Source organism: Carassius gibelio, chromosome A24 (genome assembly GCF_023724105.1).
Source record: "Carassius gibelio isolate Cgi1373 ecotype wild population from Czech Republic chromosome A24, carGib1.2-hapl.c, whole genome shotgun sequence".
NCBI lineage: Eukaryota > Metazoa > Chordata > Actinopteri > Cypriniformes > Cyprinidae > Carassius > Carassius gibelio.
Window position 1 is genome coordinate 5,907,072 of NC_068394.1, and position 21,689 is coordinate 5,928,760.

At 36.3% G+C, this 21,689-nt stretch overlaps 2 protein-coding genes across 8 annotated transcripts in view; one reads left to right on the forward strand and one right to left on the reverse strand.

The window, feature by feature from the left end:
- Positions 1-3,775: 3,775 nt before the first annotated feature.
- On the reverse strand, positions 3,776-16,113 carry LOC127946352 (endophilin-B1-like). Of its 4 annotated transcripts, XM_052542878.1 has the most exons (10): positions 15,791-16,014; positions 14,512-14,653; positions 11,204-11,332; positions 10,844-10,977; positions 9,836-9,928; positions 9,581-9,670; positions 6,511-6,600; positions 6,270-6,370; positions 5,955-6,177; positions 3,776-5,887 (listed from the first exon to the last, which is right to left on the reverse strand). In XM_052542878.1, the coding sequence occupies exons 1-10, from the start codon at positions 15,851-15,853 to the stop codon at positions 5,780-5,782; spliced, it is 1,173 nt and encodes a 390-aa protein (XP_052398838.1). In that variant the 5' UTR covers positions 15,854-16,014; the 3' UTR covers positions 3,776-5,779. The 4 variants fall into 4 exon arrangements, with proteins under 4 accessions (XP_052398838.1, XP_052398836.1, XP_052398835.1 ...); XM_052542876.1 differs by lacking the exons at positions 9,581-9,670; positions 15,791-16,014 and adding an exon at positions 16,021-16,113; XM_052542875.1 differs by lacking the exon at positions 9,581-9,670.
- A 1,538-nt stretch (positions 16,114-17,651) lies between these two features.
- LOC127946350 (5'-AMP-activated protein kinase subunit gamma-2) overlaps positions 17,652-21,689 on the forward strand; it is a 57,802-nt gene continuing 53,764 nt past the window's right edge. For all 4 annotated transcript variants that reach the window (XR_008151069.1, XR_008151068.1, XM_052542866.1 and 1 more), the window contains exon 1: positions 17,652-18,017. Coding sequence is in view for 2 of the 4 variants with exons in the window: in XM_052542866.1 (XP_052398826.1) it covers positions 17,892-18,017 (126 nt within the window). In the remaining 2 variants the exon portion in view is untranslated. The remainder of the gene's footprint in view (positions 18,018-21,689) is intronic.

The following is a 21,689-nucleotide window of genomic DNA, read 5'->3' on the forward strand; positions in this document are numbered from 1 at the left end:
TGAATATTGAACATGGTATCACGTCCTTGTTTCAAATAATTAATCCTTTCCCAAACATGCCTCTAAAAGAACTGTATTTGACTGCTGCTAATCATGTAACACTTGCTATTGTCATATTGATGAAAGAGTGGTCTTCATATTATGGGGTTTTTATTACAGGCTATATCAGTCCCCCACTTGCGTGAGTGCATGTATATAGGTTCTCAGAAGTTCGCAGAGCAGTCGCTAAAAGTAGCAAAGGAAACATGAAATTTCCTGTTTTGCTAAGACCTGTAGCAACTGCCCAGCTCTCGGTATCATAAGGGGGTGGCGGTGGTGTGGTTTTGCTCCATGCCGAGTTCTCAGAGGCAGTTGTGGCAGGATGTAAAGGATTGCTATCATATTTATCTTTCATCTGAAATATTACTCAAGCGGTTCACAGTTATTTATGCTATTATGTTCCATTAACTGTAAACTTAAAAATAATTAAATCATGTATATAGGCCTATACCAAATCAGTTATTTAATTATTTTGAACTGTAACTAACCATAATTGAATAATAAGTGTGTGTATGTGTGTGTGTTTATTAACAGTAATTATTATATATTTGATTTAATATTTAATTCTGAATAGTATCTTTACAAATGCACAATATGCAACTGTAATATATGATTCTGAAGTACAAAGAACAGGTAATTATGTGGCCATGGCCACAGTGAGTATCCACATCGACCAATGCAAGGATTCGTTGTCAGACCTCTCACTGCAAGGATCAATAGGGTTAGACCACTAAACCTAAACCACGCTGACTAGCACCTCAGCCTACATGGGATTACTCATGATTTTGTGGCGCAAAGTGTGTGACAAGAAGACAAAAGGAAAGTTAAATATCTGTGAGGCAGTGAGCATGGGAACCTGGCTGTGTGTCATGTGTTTGAGTGTTTTTTTATATTGCAGAGCCATGAGTGCATGTTAAACCAGAGTGTAACCAGAATACCGCTGTGGTGTTTCTCTAGGTCATGGCGGTTTGAACAGAGAAAGAGAGAGAAAAAGAGAAACTAGGGAGCAGAGTCACAGGCATGGGCTCAGAGGCACATCTGCCATAGTTTGGATCAAATTCAATCCCGAAAAGTCTGTTTAAAATGGGCTGGGGGAAGCATGGGTTTTATAAGCCTTCAGATATATCTCAGTATTCAAGCTTCAACTGAACTTAATGACTTTGAGATTGTTTTTAAGAATAAAAGTTGTCGAAAATGTTCTCCAAAGAGGAAATGCGCTTTTAGAAACCCCTTTAAGGGATATTTCACCCAAAAACAAAAATTCGGTCACCAATAACTCTCCCTCATGTTGTTCCAAACCTGTATGAGTTGCTTTCTTATGTTGAACATAAGATATTTTGATATGTTCAATATCAAAATCATACATACACACACTATATATATATAAACAATATGCATCTATCTATCTATCTGAGCTATGTTGGAGTACAATCTAAATATTTAGGCCTAAATCATAATTATTCAGTTCAATATTGCCATCTGATCAATGAACCAGGTAAAGCAAAATTTAGTATATTTTGATAAAGTTTTGACCAAGGATTAAAGACAAGGGACCCCAAAATAAATCTAAAAATAGTTAAAACATTAACATTAATGAGTTAATTTATGTAAGTATCAAAGAAGGTCATATAATGCTGCAAAAAGAAAAAAAAAATATTTGGTGTAGTGAAATGTTTATTTAAGGTTCCAAAAAAACACATTATTTCCCACATAATGTACATTATTATTTCTTTATGTCCCGCCTTCTGAAACCTTACCAAACTCACCGGTCAAGAAAGCGAGGTGTGCTCTGATTGGCCAGCTATCCAGTGCTTTGTTATTGACCGAATACCTCAAGCGTGTGACGGAAATGTTACACCCCTTAACAAATTGTGATGTCCAGTCCGGCCGGAGCGACGAGACATAAACATAAAACCCATTATAAACTGTCCTTTTTTGGAAGGCCAATAAAGTAGCTTCGCTTTATCAATGAAGGCCAGTGAGCCGCGGAGGCTGGCTTGAGAACGGTAAGTCCGTTGGGCTTGCGACAGCCACATGTGACAACCCCGGGCTGGACTCCGCTTCATCCACGGTGAAAGCCCATCCGGCGATCCACAGTGCAAAGGCGATGTCTTTTCCTTAGCATTTAGCACATTTTCACAAAGTGTTAGAATGAGCCATTTTAGGGGGGTATGGACGAGTCTTAAGTTTTATAAAGAATATCTCTTTTGATTTGAGACTTTAGACTTTGCAACTTTACAGATCTTCTTTATGCACCAAGAGTTTGTAACACTCCAAAGAGAAAGGAAATTTTAAAATCGCATCCTATGACTCCTTTAAAGTTAGAAATTTCATTTTTATTTTAAATGTTCAAATTAAAATGAATGGCATTTCAAACTGACACACTTATACGATAAGTGTGTATTTTTTTAAAGATATATTTAGATTTTGTGTCGTAGGTTTTTCGATGTAGTCTACTTTACATGGTGTATTTTATATGTTTGTGTAGTTTTCAGAGCTAACGTTTCATTACAAGCGTTCATCATCCTTCAGTGTTTTTTTTTTTTTTTTTTTTTTTTTTTTGCAGAAGTAGAAAGGAGCACTTAGCAGGTCGGCTCTCACATTGCTGTTTTCGGGAAGGAACTGAGCATAGCTCTCTCGGCATGTGAGGCTGAGTAACGGCCTGCAAGAGTGAACGCCTGCTGAGGCACAACAGCAGGAAGTCAACAGCCTGTTTAGCACAACTTCCCTTTAACCCTCCCCTCGCTGACCATCCAAGAGCAACACCAACACATGAGCCTGCCAGTACCGTACGGCAAGATATAAACAACAGTATGCTATATTATATATAATGACGCATTATTTATATTTAACAATGAAGGGGAGTCAGTGACTCTTTAGATTATTTTCTCTGTTAAAGAGAGGTATTATTCAAGAAACTACCTGTACAGGCATATTCAATAATAATAATGTACAAATTATTGCACATTACGTTTAACTTTTAAGGTACTTTCCTATTTCAAAATATAAATAATTTAGGAACCAACAATGACTTCCGAGTGAAAAGCCTGACCTCTACTGACATTTGAGAGAAGTTATTCATATTTCATCATCGATGTTGTGCCAAATACTAACACACAGTGTTGTTTTTCTTAAAAAAATAAATAAAAGTGTAACAGTACGCATTATGCAATTAAATAGTATACTAGTATGCTATACAGCTTCCGATTTACCTAATGTTTAATTTAGTAAGTGTGTGTCCAGTTGTCATTGTTGAAATAAACTTTTATTTATTTGGTTGGTTAGTGCCTTTAATATCTTAAAGGAATAGTTTGCCAACAAAATGCCACTCTGAAAACGTAATCCCCATCAGGCCACCAGAGAAATTTAGCTTTAAATTACTTGGTCACCAGTGGATCTCCTGCAGTGAATGGGTGCCGGCAGAATGAGAGTTCAAAAAGCTAAGAAAAACCCAAAGAAGTAATCCACATGACTTCAAATTAATTTTTACTGAAGTGAAAGGCTGTGTGTTTGTAAGAAAAACAAAATAAATGAAGGCATTTTAACTTTAAACTATCACTGGAGAAAGCAATATTATGGACAGATGACCTGTATTTTAGCCAGAAGCAATGGTCTAAAGTTAAAAACATCTTGAGTTTATTAACTAACTGTTAAGTATACAGCAGAAAGAATTAAATACATATTCTGAACAGCACATGAAATGAGACAAGACAATAAATCAAAAACAAAACAAGGCTAAAAAGTCAACACATTTTTGTTTATTATTTAACAAAAACAATGTTTATAAATTGATGGTAATAATCGCAGAATTTAAGCAGTTAGATAACCTGTGCTTTTGTATTTATACTTTCAAAGTAAATTTGAAAATTGTGCTTTTATTAGAGGGTGGCACAATATGCATAAAAGTTGCACTCATCTCTCAACAATGTCTTTTTTTGCTTTAAAGAGTTTAAAAAGATCAACTCCAAGATAACGTAAGGCACATAGGGATAAAAAGTACAGTTATCAGTAAATAGATTTCATGTTTTATCATGAAATGAATAGTTGTATAACTGGATGTATGTTTAATGTGGTTTTTGAAGACTGCATGTATATAAAGACAGTTTCATAATGCATAACAAGAAAGGCTGTCTGCATGCAAATAAAAGCATTCTCTTTATGTGCTCAACCTTTTAAAGGGGTCATATGATGCAATTTCAAAATTTCCTTTCTCTTTGGAGTGTTACAAGCTCTTGGTGCATAAAGACAATCTGTAAAGTTGCAAAGACTAAAGGCTCAAATCCAAAGAGATATTCTTCATAAAAGTTAAGAGTCCACCATGCCCACCTAAAAGGGCTCGTTGTAACACGCCCCCACATGTCTACGTCACAATGTGGGAAGATTTGCATAACGCCACCCAAATGTTCACACAAAGAAAGAAGGTGCAACCTTTATTCTCGCTGTTGCAGCCGCCACCATGTCGTGGAGACAGTGTGTGTTTTGTTGTGAAAGCGAAACTACTTTGTTTGGCCTTCTAAAAGAGGACACAACTAGAAATCAGTGGTTAAGTTGTATTTACAACACTGTTCCAGAACAGTACAACCCAAATATTCAGATGTGTGTGTACATTTTACTGAGGACGAGGACTGTTTCCTGAACCAGCAGCCTACAATGCTTCTGTGCACAATGGCTGTTTCTATTTATAGCTTTCAGTCACATGACTGGCTCAAAGAACTGGAGGGCAAAACATCCACAGATGTGGTTTTATGTTTACGCAGCGCGATACGCTCTTTGGAAAACTAGGGGTGAAGTCACAAACATTAAGTCCATGGTTTTATACAGTCTATGGTTTTGTCTCGTCGAACCGGGAAACAGCATCACAGTATGGTATATTCGTAACATTTCTGTCACACGCTTGACAAATTCAGCCAATCACAACACACTGGATAGCCGGCCAATCAGCGCACACCTTGTTTTAGAATGATGAGCTTTGTAAAAATCAACGCGCTTCAGAAAGACGGGACATAGAGGAACAACAATAATGTTCATCATGTGGAAAATAATGTGTTTTTTAACCTTAAACCTCATAAACACATTGCATTACACCAATTTTCGTTTTAGCAACGTCATATGACCCCTTTAACACAATAAACAGAATTGGGCTGTATGAGACCCTGAAAATAAATTATGGCATATTTACGTCTCAGCCGCTACACAAAAGCTTCTGAAATGTTCTAGAACCTGAAAAGAGTTCATGTACACAATGAAAACCAATTTAAAATTCATAAAAATTACAATCAGTCTTTTAAACTGATAAACTTACAGTTTTCTATTGTGCTCTTGCGTTATCAGCACAAATGTTTTTTTCTGTTTAACACTATAAAGCTGCTTTGACACAATCTGTATTGTATAAAGAGCTATATAAATAAAGGTGACTTGACTAATACTTTCTTGTTGTAAACATGTAAATACTCTAAGATACTCTTTTTTTTTTTTTTTTTTTTTTTTTTTTTTTTTATATAATATATAGGCATGTCACAACAAAAGCATAAAAAAAAAAAAAAAAAATATTCCGCTTTAATTCATTTGTAAACACTCATCCGGTTAAAACCACTTCCCATTCTGGGACTGCAAGATGTCACATCCAATAAAATACTGTTGCATGTAAGCAGCAAAAGATGTCAAAGTTACATTTACGGTACGCAGCACAGCTGGAATACACAATATGTTTCTGTTTCCAACAACACTTGTTTTTTCTCTCTTAATTTAATAGCTCCAAATAAGTAATAGGCACTTTTCCCTTCTGATTCCCACGTTCACCCATCAGCCAATCAGAGTCCATGCCTGGAACGCTGCTCACCATGATCACCTGAAATATAAGACAAGTTAATGATAATTCAAACCACAAGCCTGTCGAATGAAAATTGGCCGCCCACCTCATCGGCCAATAAGGAGAGCTCGTTGCTGCCTGCAGCATCATAATCGTACAGCACCCGTGCTTTACGGCTCCCGCTGAAGTTTTGCAGCTCGGTGAAACCTGAAGATGCATTGGTTGTGGTGGCAGGAAGAGGGGCTGAGAGCGGCAGGATGGGTACGGAGATACTGGCTGCGGCGCTGGCTGTTGACTGGTTGTTGTTGGAAGAGAAAGCCGAAGGGAAGCTGGAGGGGGAAAGAAAGTCCAGATGAGTTATATAATTATTTAAATTATTATAAAAAGAAAAAAATATACACTGATTAAAAAAATGGCTTACCTTCCCAACTGCTTTTGGAGGTCGACCATGTACTGGTAACACTGGGCGTAATAGGTCATCTGCGCCTCCACAAAGTCATTGAGACAGCGGAGATGATGGGCCTGGGACAAAAACAAGGTTTGGAGAGAGATTATATGGTTTGTTATAGATCAGACCTTAGGACTGTTGAAAAAAACTGAAGGGTTGTGAGAATTGAATTGGCAGGTGGCCCAGTGGGCGGCAGGTTTTCAGATGAGCTCACATGCGTACTGCTGATTCCTTCCAGAAGAAGCCTGGTGATCTCTGCCTGTCTGTCAAACTCACTCTGTGTCATCTTCAGATCCTGCTCGGCCTGAAAGAGAGAGAGATAGTCAGGGAATGTTTCGCTTGTGGATAATGCAAGTTTCATCACAACTTAAAAGGCCACACATTGTTTAAAAAGAACAAAGCAAGTGGGAATTGAACAAATAGCCAGTGCATTTTCATAGACCTTGTTGACAGGTTTTAAAGAGAAAACCAATCTTCAGGAGTCTGCTAGCGATGTGCAAAAACGATGTATTTTCACAATCAACTAGTTGACAGAGGTTGCAGTCAGCTAGTTGATAATAAGGAAGCTCGGTATAAATCCTCTTAGAGAAGTTGTATCTCTAACCCGTGTCCAAATATGTGTACTTCCTTAGTATGTGAAAAGCAGTATGTCAAAATGAGTAGTATTTAAACACGCATTTTAAGTAAGTGGAAAAACGCAGATGACACTTTACTTCCGCAATAATATGGGAAATGTGGGGGATTTTGGACGTAGAATTTTGAATTATTAACTAACAGAATATTTAAATAATACTGGTGAGGTCAAAAGTAATTAAAGTTAAAATAATTATATATATACAGTACAGACCAAAAGTTTGGACACACCTTCTCATTCAAAGAGTTTTCTTTATTTTCATGACGATGAAAATTGTAGAGTCACACTGAAGGCATCAAGGGCTATTTGAGCAAGAAGGAGAGTGATGGGGTGCTGCGCCAGATGACCTGGCCTCCACAGTCACCGGACCTGAACCCAGTCGAGATGGTTTAGGGGTGAGCTGGACCACAGACAGAAGCCAAAAGGGCCAACAAGTGCTAAGCATCTCTGGGAACTCCTTCAAGACTGTTGAAGACCATTTCAGGTGACTACCTCTTGAAGCTCATCAAGAGAACGCCAAGAGTGTGCAAAGCAGTAATCAAAGCAAAAGGTGGCTACTTTGAAGAACCTACAATATGACATATTTTCAGTTGTTACACACTTTTTTTTTTATGTATATAATTCCATATATAATTCCACATGTGTTAATTCATAGTTTTGATGCCTTCAGTGTGAATCTACAATTTTCATAGTTATGAAAATAAAGAAAACTCTTTGAATGAGAAACTGTACTATATATATATATATGGGTCAAAGACGTTAAGATGTCCGCATCAAGAAAAATGTACAAAAGTGTCATTTTGTGTCAATATTTATGCAAAAATTCAAACAACATGCTTATTCTGACGTGTACATATTAAAATAACTAAATGAATAACGGAGCATACTAAATTTGATTGTGTTTTAAATTAGTACAAAATTCTTACTGACAAATGGGCAAAACCTAGGATAGTGGCAAATTTTAAAAATGTAAAATTACAAATCATTAGTATTTGGGGTGAAAGTAATTAGTCTTTTAATATGTCATAAATAGATTTTTGTGTTAAATATGCTTGACAAGATTGTTACACTGAATGACATTTTACTGGGTGTCTTCTGTAAATCAGGGCAAAATGTATGATATTTATGTTTTGCTCAGAAAAACAAAAACAAAATTGCAATTAAATAAAACTGAAAACTTTTTACATTTTTTTTTTGGGGGGGGGGGGTGGACTAAAACAGTTTAAAGCAGTATTACACTTTTCTTTTATGGTTAAACACTTTTTCGTCTTTGACCCATATATATATATATATATATATATATATATATATATATATATATATATATATATATATATATATAAATACTAACAAAAAAATAATCAAATTGACAAAAATTACTAAAACTTAAACAAAAATTTAAATATACAATAATAAAAACTGAAAATATAAATAAAAACAATTCAAATTCAAATTATTATTAACTTAAAAAAAATACTAAAATAATACTGGTGTGGCCATAAAATATTAAAAGAAACCTTCAGTAAAGTCAGTGACTTGCAAGATCCTTTGTGATGACCTTGCATCTGCATTTTCAGTTTGCCTTCAGTTAGCAAGCTAACACCTTAGCCTAAGATTACCTAGAATGGGATATTTTTACTGTTTCTGATCAGGAATTTGGGGAATCTTGTATGACACTGGAAACGTAAAATAAAATTGGCAATTATGTGCACACAAAAAACTTAGTGAAAACAAAATTTGGGAAAAGAAACATTAGGCAGTGCAGTCCAACTAGTCTATTTTCCAGTTTTTCACTGAAGAAAGTTTTCACATTAGGGCCAAGATTCACAGCTGATCCAAAATGGCAGAACATTCTTCTTACCTTCCTCACTTCCTCTGCCCACATCTGCACAGCATTTGAAAACAGCGATAATATACAGTATTTAGAGACAGACCTGCGCGTTAACACTAAACATCCAATAGCAGCTAACATCACGAAGAAAAATTTAGCACAGAAACCCAAGTTTCCACCAAAATACCATAGTTTACTAGTTATTGTGATTAAAAATAAAAAAATAAATGACATAATGTCCTTCAAATAGACACTTTCAGAGTAATTAAAGTGACGCTAATACCAAGTTAACACAATTGTATCATAGTAATAGTAAATATAACATGATATTTTGTCAAAAACTATGGTTAGCATGATTAAGGATTCAACATAAATCACTGCTGCTGCTGCAGGGAACATTGACTATTTGTAGAAATTACTTGCGAAATTCACAGCGAATCGTGGCAAAACTAAACACTTCCCATTTTAAAAGAGGGCAGCTGTTTGTTAGGGTACTGATGTGTTTAAGTGGGTGTATGTGTGTGTAGGTTGAGTGCCGGTCATGAGCAGATCTTGAAGCACTTCTTTACTTCTCTTGTGAAACTGGGGCCAAAGGCGATGAGCAGTTTTGAAATGTCATCACGATGTTGAGCAAACATAGATATCCTCTTTCCAAACTCTATATGCACAAGTAAAAGGGAACCTGGGAACACACACGCTGCTAATATACGGGACAAAAGAGCTTAATCAACAGCTTAAAGAGGAACTAACATGTCTTAAAGGTGGCTCTTCTGAAGCAGAACAGTGCCTGGCACTCGAGTGAAAGACACACAGACCAACCTTCAGCCACTTCACATGGAGGAAATTCACCATGAAGGAGAAATTGGCAACATAGCCAGCGTCCCCTGGTGGAGGGGTAGTTCTGAGGGGCTACTGTGAGCCAATGCAAAACCGAGACAGCGAAGAGCTGCATTCAGAGAAGATGGCAAATGCCGTCTCAGATTACTAGTTGCCTAGGTTGTAGCTTATATTTGTAAAGAAGTTCAATAGGAAAAATCACTGACTGTAAGCCATATTTAAGCAACAATAACTCACCAGAGCTCTGGCATCAGCCATTTTGGCTTTCTTTAGCTTGGTCTTTGCAGCATCAAGGTCCAGTCGTTTGTTTTGAAGCAGTTTGCGCTCTTTCTGTAGAGAAGCAGACGTGTTTGGTGTGTTAGAGAGTAAAATTTTTACTGTTAAGAACTCAGAGATTCTTTAAGATAAACCTCTTGCCGCTTCACATACTTTTGGATGGTCTTTGCACCCTTAACAAAGCAATGAACCATAGGGGTTTTTTTAAGACAGATTGCAGAATTGGTCTTGTCTTTTTTAGTGTATGTGATTCAGATGTATTTAGGTTTTTGTCGTTTGAAAGGCAAAAAAAAAACATTAAATCCAATATTTACAAAACTTATCCACATGTGGTTTAAAAAATAAAAATGTTATCTATCTCAGTTTTAATTTACAGTTTAATCTCAGTATAATTTTCTTGTTTTTTAAAAGAAGACTCTTATGCAGTAAAATTCAGTAAAAACCGTAATGTTGTTAAGTAGTTTTTTTTTTTCATATATTTTAAAATGTAATTTATTCCTGTAATGGCAGACCTGAATTTTTTGTGTCACATGATCCTTCAAAAAACATTTTAATTTGCCCATTTATTCCTCAAAAAACATACATTATTATTAATGTTTAAAATGTATGTATCTTTTGTAAAAACAAAACAACAGTATTCATTTTAAGGTGGGGTATGTCGTTTTTCAAAAACAATTTAAAAAACTTAGTTGGGCCGAGTACTAAAACAAAATTGTAGCCAATCAGCAGTAAGGGGCGTGTCTACTCATGATGAGGAGGAAGAGCGCTCAGTGCACAGGACGGACATTAGCCGAGCCGAGCGATGATAGAAACCCCACCTTTCAGTTTTTACTTTCACTTTTGATCAATTTAATTCATTGTTGCGGAATTTTTTACTGACCTTAGACTTTCGAATTCTAGCACACATAGCAATGTTTCCGAATAATATGTTTAAGAAATCCATGTGTTGTTTGGGTCTCCTGATCTCACCAATATAGTCTTGAAGTCTCCTTCTAAAAAGTTGCGGAAAGGCGTGAGGAAATTGATAGCAGAGCTCTGAATGAACTCTCGCTCCGCTCCCCCGATCTGCTTCTCTGTCTCGCCGCATTTTATCAGAGCATTTCCTGTGGACAGAAACAGATTGAATCAATATTTTAACAAAATTATAAGATGTCTAGAGGCTAGTTTCATAACAAGTAAATAGGGTTTCACATCAAATTTACAGACTAGTAGTGTTTTACGTTCAAACAAGAGGAAATGGTGCATTGGCACACAGCAATGAATTACTCTTATTGAATGAAGTATTATGGGTAATTAGGGCACTATGCTAGCCTTGTGTTTGATGCTTACCATAGGCCGTTCCAGGCCCAAATTCAGTCCCAGAGTCTATCATGGACTGACCCAGAAGGTCATGGTTGTTTATCCGTGTTGGCACCTTTTTGTCCAGTTTTTCATACAAGAATTCTTCTATTCTGACATCTGAAAATGCAGATAATAACAGTAACATTACAATGCAAACCTATGTTACATATTAGGACTGTGGATCAATGCCACATAACATTCTTTAATTCACTGGTTTTGTTTGCATATGAAGTCTCCGTCAGGCCAAAGAAGATGCTTACGTGAAGGGGGACAATGTCTTGTATAAACAGGCTAAATACACATTGGAAAAGGAGATCAAAGTGGCAAAGAGGAATTATTCTGAAAAAATAAGGACTCAGTTCACTTCCAACAACTCCGCATCAGTGTGGAAAAGTCTAAAGAAGATCACCAATTACAAGACACCACCCCCCAGCACCGTAGAGAATCAACGACTGGCAGACGGTCTGAACGAGTTTTACTGCAGGTTTGAAAGAACACCCATCACCTGCCCTGAACGCCTCCCCACACAACCATTCACACCCTTCACAACTCCTGCAACCAGCCCTGAATGCCTCTCCAAACTACCGTTCACACCATTAACAGCTCATGCAACCCATCCTGAACACCTCTCCAATCAAGCACTCTCACCATTCTCACCTCCTGCATCCCCCCTCTCACCCACACCTGCAATTCAGATCAGCGAGGATGCGGTGCGCCAGGTCTTCCGGAAGCAGAAAAGGAAAAAAGCACCAGGCCCAGATTGTGTTACACCAGCCTGTCTGAAATCCTGTGCTGACCAGCTGGCCCCCATCTTCACACAGATCTTCAACAGATCGCTGGAGCTGTGCGAAGTCCCTTCATGCCTCAAACGTTCCACCATCATCCCCATCCCTAAGAAACCCAAAATTACAGGACTAAATGACTACAGGCCTGTGGCTCTAACGTCTGTAGTCATGAAGTCATTTGAAAAACTGGTGCTGGCCCACCTGAAGGACATCACTGGGCCCTTGCTGGATCCTCTTCAGTTTGCCTACAGAGCAAACAGGTCTGTGGACGATGCAGTAAACATTGGACTGCATTATGTTCTGCAACACCTAGACAGACCGGGGACTTATGTGAGGATCCTGTTTGTGGACTTCAGCTCGGCCTTCAACACGATCATCCCAAACCTCCTCCTGCCCAAACTAAATCAGCTCTCCGTGCCCACCTCCATCTGTCAGTGGATTAACAGCTTCCTGACAGACAGGCAGCAGCTAGTGAGGTTGGGAAAATACACATCCAGCACCCGTACAATCAGCACCGGAGCTCCCCAGGGCTGTGTTCTCTCCCCACTGCTCTTCTCCCTCTACACCAACGATTGCACGTCTAAGGACCCCTCTGTCAAGCTCCTGAAGTTTGCAGATGACACCACACTCATCGGCCTCATTCAGGACGGTGACGAGTCTGCTTACAGACAGGAGGTAAAAGAGCTGGCTGTCTGGTGCAGTCTCAACAACCTGGAGCTTAACACCCTCAAAACAGTGGAGATGATCGTGGACTTCAGGAGAGACCCCCCTGCACTCCCCCCACTCACCATCATGAACAGCACTGTGACTGCAGTGGAGTCATTCAGGTTCCTGGGAACCACCATCTCTCAGGACCTGAAGTGGGACATTCACATTGACTCCATCGTAAAAAAGGCCCAGCAGAGGTTGTACTTTCTCCGCCAGCTGAGGAAGTTTAACCTGCCACAGGAGCTGCTGAAACAGTTCTACTCCACCATCATTGAATCCATCCTCTGCACTTCAGTAACTGTCTGGTTCAGCTCAGCTTCTAAATCTGACCTCAGAAGACTACAGAGAGTAGTCCGGACTGCTGAGCGAATCATCGGTTCAACTCTCCCATCTATTCAAGAACTGTAGAGTGAGAAAAAGGGCTGTCAAAATCACTCTGGACCCCTTACATCCAGCACACTCCCTCTTTGAACTGTTGCCATCTGGTCGACGCTACAGAGCACTGAGCACTAGAACGACCAGACACAGGACCAGTTTCTTCCCTCAGGCAATCCATCTTATAAACAGCTGATAATAATGGCGAACACACTACACTTTATACTTATATACACACACTTTATTTATCTAACACACATACTTAGTATACACTTAAATTTTGCACACAATATATATGTACATACATAACTTCACTTTGTAATATACCTGCCTACAATTGTCATTTGTATATTGTCATTCACTGTCTACATATTTGTATTTTTTATTCTTTTATTATGTGTTTTATGTTCTGTCGCTGTCATTCTGTTGTACTGCGGAGCTTCTGTCACGAAAACAAATTCCTCGTATGTGTAAATATACCTGGCAATAAAGCTCATTCTGATTCTGATTCTGATTCTGAAGTCTGTTTCAAATATTTATAAGTAAACTGTAAAAAGTGATACTTTACATGGTACAATTGTTACTTTAAAGAGCGATTTTAACCTGATCAAACAGAACGTCAGTCTTACAGTATGTGTTAAGGTAGATTAAGTGGGGTTCAATAATATTTTTATTTTTAACTTAAATTCAATGAATTTAGTTGTAAAGACTTCTTTTTTCAGTGCATGAAAAGACCACTTATAATAATAATGATAATTGTAATGGAAAAAACAATCTCTAAATATTCTAAATACAAAAAGAAGAGTAAAGGAATGGGATTTTCTAGATGTCATTGAGTAAACAGGTGTGCGTGCTAGTTCTGTGTTTTGATCAGCTGTTTGTTCCCTCCTGCTTTGCCCGTGTTTCTCTGTATGACAGCATAGTGAGGACAGCAGCTGTAGTTTCTGACATTTCTGTGAGATTTGAACACCATGATGAAAATATTAAACAATGGTTTCCAATTAAGGAAGATGAACCTTGTGAGACAAAAATGTGACCCTGGACCACAAAACCAGTCATAAGGGTCAGTTTTTTCAAAATCATTTATACATCATCTGATTGTTTGTTAGGATAGGACAACATTTGGCCGAGATACAACTGGAAATCTGGAATCTGAGGGTGCAAAAAATCACCTTCAAAGTTGTGAGCAATGCATCGTACTAATCAAAAATTAAGTTTTAATATATTTACAGAAGAAAATTTACAAAATATTTTCATGTAACATGATTTTTGGCATAAAAGATACTCCGGCGACTTAAGACTTTGTGATCCAGGGTTACAAATTGTAATTAAATCATACCATCAAAACATACAAATACTACAAGAAGTCCTAGAAACCTAACTAATTAGATGCAGATGTCTAATGTCTAATCACTAAATGGATCTTACTCGGGTTTGGTTGGAGTAACACTTCTGTCTGCTTCAAAATCTTCTCTGTCCAGTGTTTTGTGCTTTCAGCTCTGATGAGGAGATTCTCCAAATGTGCGTCCAACTCAGTCTTCTCAGCCTGGCCGAATTTTTCTTCTGTGAACTGTTTGTAAAGACAACAGATTTGTATTTTATTTATTTATTTTTTAGGAGCATGCTTTGCCAATATTACCAATAGTAGTGCCAAAAATATCTGAAACAAGGTATCTTCAAACACATTTAGTGTTGTAACACGTTCTAATGTTCAACTTTTTGATGTAGTTAAACAGCAACAGCTTTAAATTGGAAGGAACTGTCCAAACTTTTATCTAATTTTAAAATTACACTCACAATAACAGGCATAAAGTTTTTGAAACCCAATAAATACACTGAGGTGTTTGTTATTGCAGAGGCCTGTTCACACCAAGGACGATAACTATAAAGATATAGTCCTTAAAATCGTTCTCAGTATTAAAGAATGGCAGAGTTCACACCACAGCTAACGATAAACGCACAGAGAAACGATATCGTTGGAGTCAGAACGATTTTTTTCCAGCTGATGAAAGATAAATATATTGACAGCCAATCAGAATCAATCCTGCCATAAAGAGCTCGAGAATTTAAAGCGGCAGACGAGTGTGCGCTTGGAATAAACAGACGATATCGCTAATGTAGTTATCGTTCTTGGTTTGAACGGGCCTCTATGTGAGTGGTCGTGTCTCAAATTCTAGTGAGCAGCGTTTTTGGGCATCATATCTGCGTTTTTCCCTTTCTTTTTCCACGTCATCGGCAAACATGACCATCTCTGTTGGAGGCTAAAGATGTTGTTGGTTAGACAGCTTGGTACTTTTTAAGACACGTCTTTTGCTTGTTGATGTGCGGATTTAAACTCCGCTTTAGCATGTTAGCGTTAGCATCACAAACTAAACCTGGACAAAAAGTGAAAACATCGGTGTATTTTGGCCATATAACAATATATATATGACTACGAGACATCACTGAGTATTTAATGTTTGATTTTGCAGTAAAAAATAAAAATAAAAAGTGAAGCTTAGTTGTTGAACAAAACTGATTTACAGCAAAAGAGAGAGGCCCTGGAAAAGAAAGAAACAAAGATACAGAAATGCGACGTAATACTCATAACAATTCTCTTTAGAGTGACATAATGCCCCCAAACGCAAGTGTTTAGCATCAAAACGTTGTAGTAAAACCTAATTTAAAACTTTAAGCATCTTTACAGCTAACCTGAATTAGCACTTACTTGCACTGCCCGACTGAATAAAGTACCAGCGTCCGCTGCCAGTCTCTTCACTTTAAAATCCATCTTTAACTTTTCTATATAAAACTATTTATTAAAAGCGAGCGCGCACGTCTGGATGGTGTAAACAAATGTGATGGCATCAATTTGATCCTATATTACAACGGCCGGGTTTTCTGTGAAAGTATTATGACTGAAGCAACAGCCGGCGGAGAAGAGGAAGAACCACCTACAGATCTGATTACTGGCACAAACACCGGACCTGGACCACGACAAGTGTCCGCTCTCAGCATATGGGTCCTAAGACCATGAACATTATGTAAAACAAAACGCTGTCGGGACTTTTCACTGGATCATTTTTATTAATATGTTCTGTGGATCTGCATAGATCCGGGATATTGTGTTGAAGTATAGTGAGTCAGAGTCTGTCAGACTTGTTGCTTCAGGTTCGAGAGTTGGGAAGCATGTTTTTATTTTGTGAAGCTGTAATGGTGAGGTCTTTTCTCTTGTAGTTAAACTTTAATTAAGATGCGCGTATGTCTATGTGTTTTATACAGTCTATGGTTTATATGTGTATAGCGCCCTCTACGGGCCAACAGAGAAGAATGCATCTATCTATCTATCTATCTATCTATCTATCTATCTATCTATCTATCTATCTATCTATCTATCTATCTATCTATCTATCTATCTATCTATCTATCCCAAAAAAACATGCAAATATTAAGTAAGACTAAATGTTCTAAATGTGACATCTAAATTACCTTTTAGTTTGTTCAGTGTGAAAAGCAATATTTCCTTTGTTGTTTAAGTATTTTAATCATCGCTAGATGGCAGTATGTAACAACAGCAGTGTTCTTATTTAATGTGTTTGAGTTCTGCTCGCTTGCCTGTCATTTAGAGATAAGAGGTTAAGAACAGGGGAAATGAAAGGATCAAGGAGGGTTTTGACTTTTGGTTTACTTCAAATAAAAAGAATCACGTCATATTAAATGTCAAGTTTATTTATAGATGTTAATATTCAACCCAGCATTTGTTGTTTAAATAGGGGTTTCAGGTATTTTTATTACATCTATATATTGATAAATATAGAAATATATTAACTGATTATTTTAACTGAAAGATTGTGTTATCAGGACATGCATATTTTTAATAAAGGTCAGGCAAGCTGTCACATATTAACTGGAGCAAGTTATTGTGTGTTTTTAAATGTATATATATATATATATATATATATATATATATATATATATATATATATATATATATAAAATCATTTAGCAGACGCTTTTATCCAAAGCGACTTAAAAATGAGATATAAGTGCCATGACAAGTCTCAGCAAAAGATAGCAAAGATTTTTTTTTTTGTAATATAAATATGAAAGACAAGAAAATTAAAAGTGCTAGTATTAGTTGGTTAAGTGCTGGCGAAAAAGACAAGTCTAGATGTTTTTTGAAAATGGGTAAAGACTCATATATTCCGTTTCATGATTTTTTTATGTTTCATAATTTAAGCTGTTAAGTATAATTATTGCGTGCTTCTTAAATGTTAAATGTATAAATACCTGTTTTTAAACAGTCTGATTAATAAACATTACTTGTTTAAATAGCTTAACATTTAGCTTTTTTATGTGGAATTTTATGCTTTTTCATAATTAATTTATGAGTGTTATTATTACTATTATTATTACGTTTGTATCGGTTTATTAGCTTACATTTCTGGTCACTGCAAGCATCTTCGCTTGTAACCTAGTAACTGAATATCCTGGCCCAACCCCCTGCACGCTACGTCATTTGATTGACAGGAGGATGCGGCGCGGTTTTCAGCATGGTCTATATATACACACGCGCACTGACGCTTCCTTCCACACGGAGAACCGGAGAGCGTTTCATCCTCTTCACCTTTTCTGTTCATGCGCATGCAAGTTTGTTTTCACGGAGGATGCAATATTTTGTTCAGACACTGACAGAAATGAACCCAATATCATTTCGTACAAGAACCTGCTAAATCTAAAAATATATATATTTTTAATATTAGGCTACTAAAAGGTATTATTTTTGTTTCTCTCATATGCAAGAACGATGGATTTAGTTTTCGTTGCCAATGATAAATAAGCCTTTGCCAAAGAACAAAACATTGTTTTGGGAGATGGGCACTGCAATGGATTCTAAGAAAAAAGATGAGAAGAAAAATTCAAGAAAAAGGAGATCGCTTCGGATAAACATGCCTGTAAGTTCATATCTGATGTTCTTCTCAGAGATTCAAGCCAAAAGTTGTGGACATGGACTTGGTCATGATAAAAACACAAAAATGTAAATTGTATTATATCTTTGCTGGCAGTGACATTGTGAAATGACCTGTAAATTGATTTGATATTTTATTTCATATAAGGTTATTTTATCAGAATGCGATCCTGTCTTGTGTTTTATTGAATATGTTTGCAAAAAAAAAAATATATATATATGTATATATATATATATATATATATATATATATATATATATATATATATATATATATATATATATATATATATATATTCTGAGAACCTGCAAAGAATGTATTTACAATGTATTTACATTTGACCACACCTGACTGTGTTAGACATGGAGTCAGTCATCATCTTTAATGGCTTACAGAACCACAAAAGACAATCAGTTAATGTGTAATTTTTCTAAATGAATGTTTATAAACCAAATGCTTTTAATGAACTAATAATGATTGGTACTGAACCTGTATTGATAGGTAAAAATTCACACACAATTTCAGGGTTCCAGCTTATTTTGCTAACAAAATAATAGCATACCATAAGAAGTAAGTATGATTATTAGATTTAAAAGAATCCCCTGTTCAATAAGCAGTGTTTTGGTTCAGTCAGCTCAAGCTGGAATGAAAGGCAAATCTCTGTTTCTTACAGTGTAATCACCTGCTAATTAGCTGTTAACTGTCATTATCAGATCACTGTTCTGGGAAATCATATGAATATAAACAATATTTATCAGTAGGGAACACTGGTCCTGCACAGACATGCAAGCATCATTTTTTACATCATGGCATTTTTGACAGTTTCCTGACATTTTAACAGGTATACGTGAAATATGTGTGAGGGTGAACAATCTTGTGCCATAGAGATGAACACTTTGAAAACATCCACTTAAAATGCAGATAAACCTCTTTATAGTGGGTTATATAAACAGAATACAAAAATGCAGGTTTTATGAGACTTTGTATCGAGGACTAATATGAAAATCAGGGTTGGAACTTCTCGTCACTCATAAAATTTCCAATATCAAACCTGTCATATTGACATATGACATTTATGGTCATTCAAGTTTAAATCGGTAAACTATTCGGGTATTTAACCACATTTACTGCTGTATTATGTTGGTAAATCAATGACTGAACTAAACGTCACAAAGCCAGCATTGTTACTATGTACACACAAATACTTTTGCACATAATCAACCCAGATGAACCCGTGTGCACTTTTGTGGTTCAGTGATTTGTCAAATTCTGGAATTCATACAAAAATAGACACAAAAAAATATATATTTCTGAGTGCTTTTTGAAGTTTAGTTTGGTTATTCGTGTTAAGTTTTCAGTGGCAGGAGTTATAACTTTAGTGTGGTAAACTGATATTCTTGCAATGTTGTACTACACAGACTTGTACAAAAGAAGTGTGCATAACTGTAATAAATGTACTTGTACTGTACTTATTAAATCTTAAAGTATATTTTAAAAATGTACTTTAAAAGATATTATATATTAAATAAAAGTGTACATTTAAGTGTCCTTAAATGTACACTTTCTTAACATATACAGTAAGTAAAAATAGCACTTTGTAATCATGTCAAATTAAATGCTTTACTTTAAAGTTAATCTTAAATTATTGTTTTATTACCAATATGACGCTGGTACTTTTGTTAACACATTATACATTTATTTAATTTTCATTTTAAAACTTTACGTGCAAATTTTAATAGAAAAAAATAAGTCTATTTTAATTTACCATAAATGCACGTCGCTATGTTCGACAGTTCACTTTATCCATATTTCAAAGACAATAGAATTATGAAATTACATATAGAGATGTACTTAAGACCTACTTAAGTGAGACAAAAAACATTCTTCAAATCAACTAATTGCATTTAATATATATTTAACCAAACACTTTTCCATTTCATTGTAAATAATATCAAAGTGAGTGTCTAAAAACATTCAGTTTGCACTTACATTAAAATTATCAAGTTTATTCAGTTTTGTTACTATATTCAGTGTGTTTTGCTTGAGCATATTTTGTAACCTTAACTTGCAGGTTTATTGTTATTACAATATTTATTAGTAGGGATGCACCAATAATAATATTCTGATAGACTTATAATTATTTGTATGTTATGCCCAATATTCTAATTCTACATTATTTTGTCTAAAATAAAATAAAATAAATACATACATACATTTTATTCAGTTTCATTCCTATATTTGGTGTTCCTATATTCAATTTAATTGTAAATAATATCAAATAAAGCTTCTGAAAACATTCAGTTTATACTTAAATATATTCTTTCAGAATATAATATTTATTAAAGTATAATATAATAAGTGTTCTTTTACGCTAAGGGTCCCTTTTTCACAAGGGTCCCACATTTTCGAGACCATTTGTGTCCGGTGGTTGAATTATGACCCTTTGACCTTTGCAGCAACCCGGAAGTTGCTGACATCAGAGGGTATTTCTGATGTAGGAGTAGGTAGGAGTGTTTTTTGGAAAAGTCAAATCAACCATCAGATGAGCATCAGCATCACAAGCGGTTGTATTTTGTGTTTATGATTCACTTATATTGTGTTTTTTTGTGACTCATGGTAACAGTGAGATGCTGAATGGTTGCCTTGGACATGCCTGATGCAATTTTATGATGGCTGGCGGACATCCACAAGGCTGAATCTCTCCCTCAGTCATTACCTGTGCTGTATTTTTCTCTGTTTATCCATACACAAACAGACAGAGCTGCAAGCCAGATTTTAACCTTCCTGTATTTAAGTTTATTTAGGTATAAACACACAAAACCCCAGACCGGCCCCATTGACCTCTATGTTAATGAAGGGAGGTGCTGTATCATATCTGTGAGTTGTGTCTGTCTTTGCTCTTTGGAGTAGCCCTGCATTCGTCTGGGATTTCCGAATGCTGATTTCAATACAAGACCGCTACAGCTGGAACTCTGTGAATCTGAGGGGGTGTTGTTTTTTCGCTCTCCAGTGCTTGTTCGCAGAGGTAATATTTTGTCCTGATCTCTAGCCTGTAAATATGGGCTTGTAATCAGGTCTCGGGACTCCAAGGATATGGAGGCGGGGTGCCTTGAGCTCCCCGTCTACAGGACAGATGGCTTCTCTACTTTGGCTGTGGTCCTTCTTTCCTAGATAAGGAAACTGTCTCGGATCTGAAACAGGGACAATGTGTTTTTATTGTTGATTGGTTTGTATGTTGGGAGATGAGGTATTCGTAAATGGCATGTTGCGACTTACGATACATTTTGCCGACTTTATCATATCATGCTGTTGAAATCGAACAGTTTCAGTAACTGTTGATTCTCATGTTGCTTTTAAACAGCAAACAACCTGTTGAAACATTTTCAAGGACGTTGATTTGAATTGAATTGAATTTTCCTTGGCTTTTACTCACATTTCTATCAGTCGGGAGTGGAACTGCTGCCTCATGCTTTGAAAGTCAATCCTGTTACCATGGATATATGACGGCCCCGTTGTGAGACAAGAGAAGATTTGCATGTTGAGGAGTAACATGTGTCAGGCCCTAATGGATGCTTGTAATGATGGAGACATGGAAAGGATGTTAATAGCGGTTAGCTGGTTTTGGAACTGTCAGAAAAATTAAATAACAAATACATC

Bases quoted from the DNA above. Each gene is read 5' to 3' on its own strand.
- LOC127946352 (XM_052542878.1), bottom strand. From the start codon at position 15,853: ATGGATTTTAAAGTGAAGAGACTGGCAGCGGACGCTGGTACTTTATTC. The intron at 9,671-9,835 runs GTGAGTTATTGT...GGCTCACAGTAG, and splicing joins TGGCTGATGCCAGAGCTCTG to CCCCTCAGAACTACCCCTCC. The intron at 5,888-5,954 runs GTGGGCGGCCAA...CTTATATTTCAG, and splicing joins TCTCCTTATTGGCCGATGAG to GTGATCATGGTGAGCAGCGT.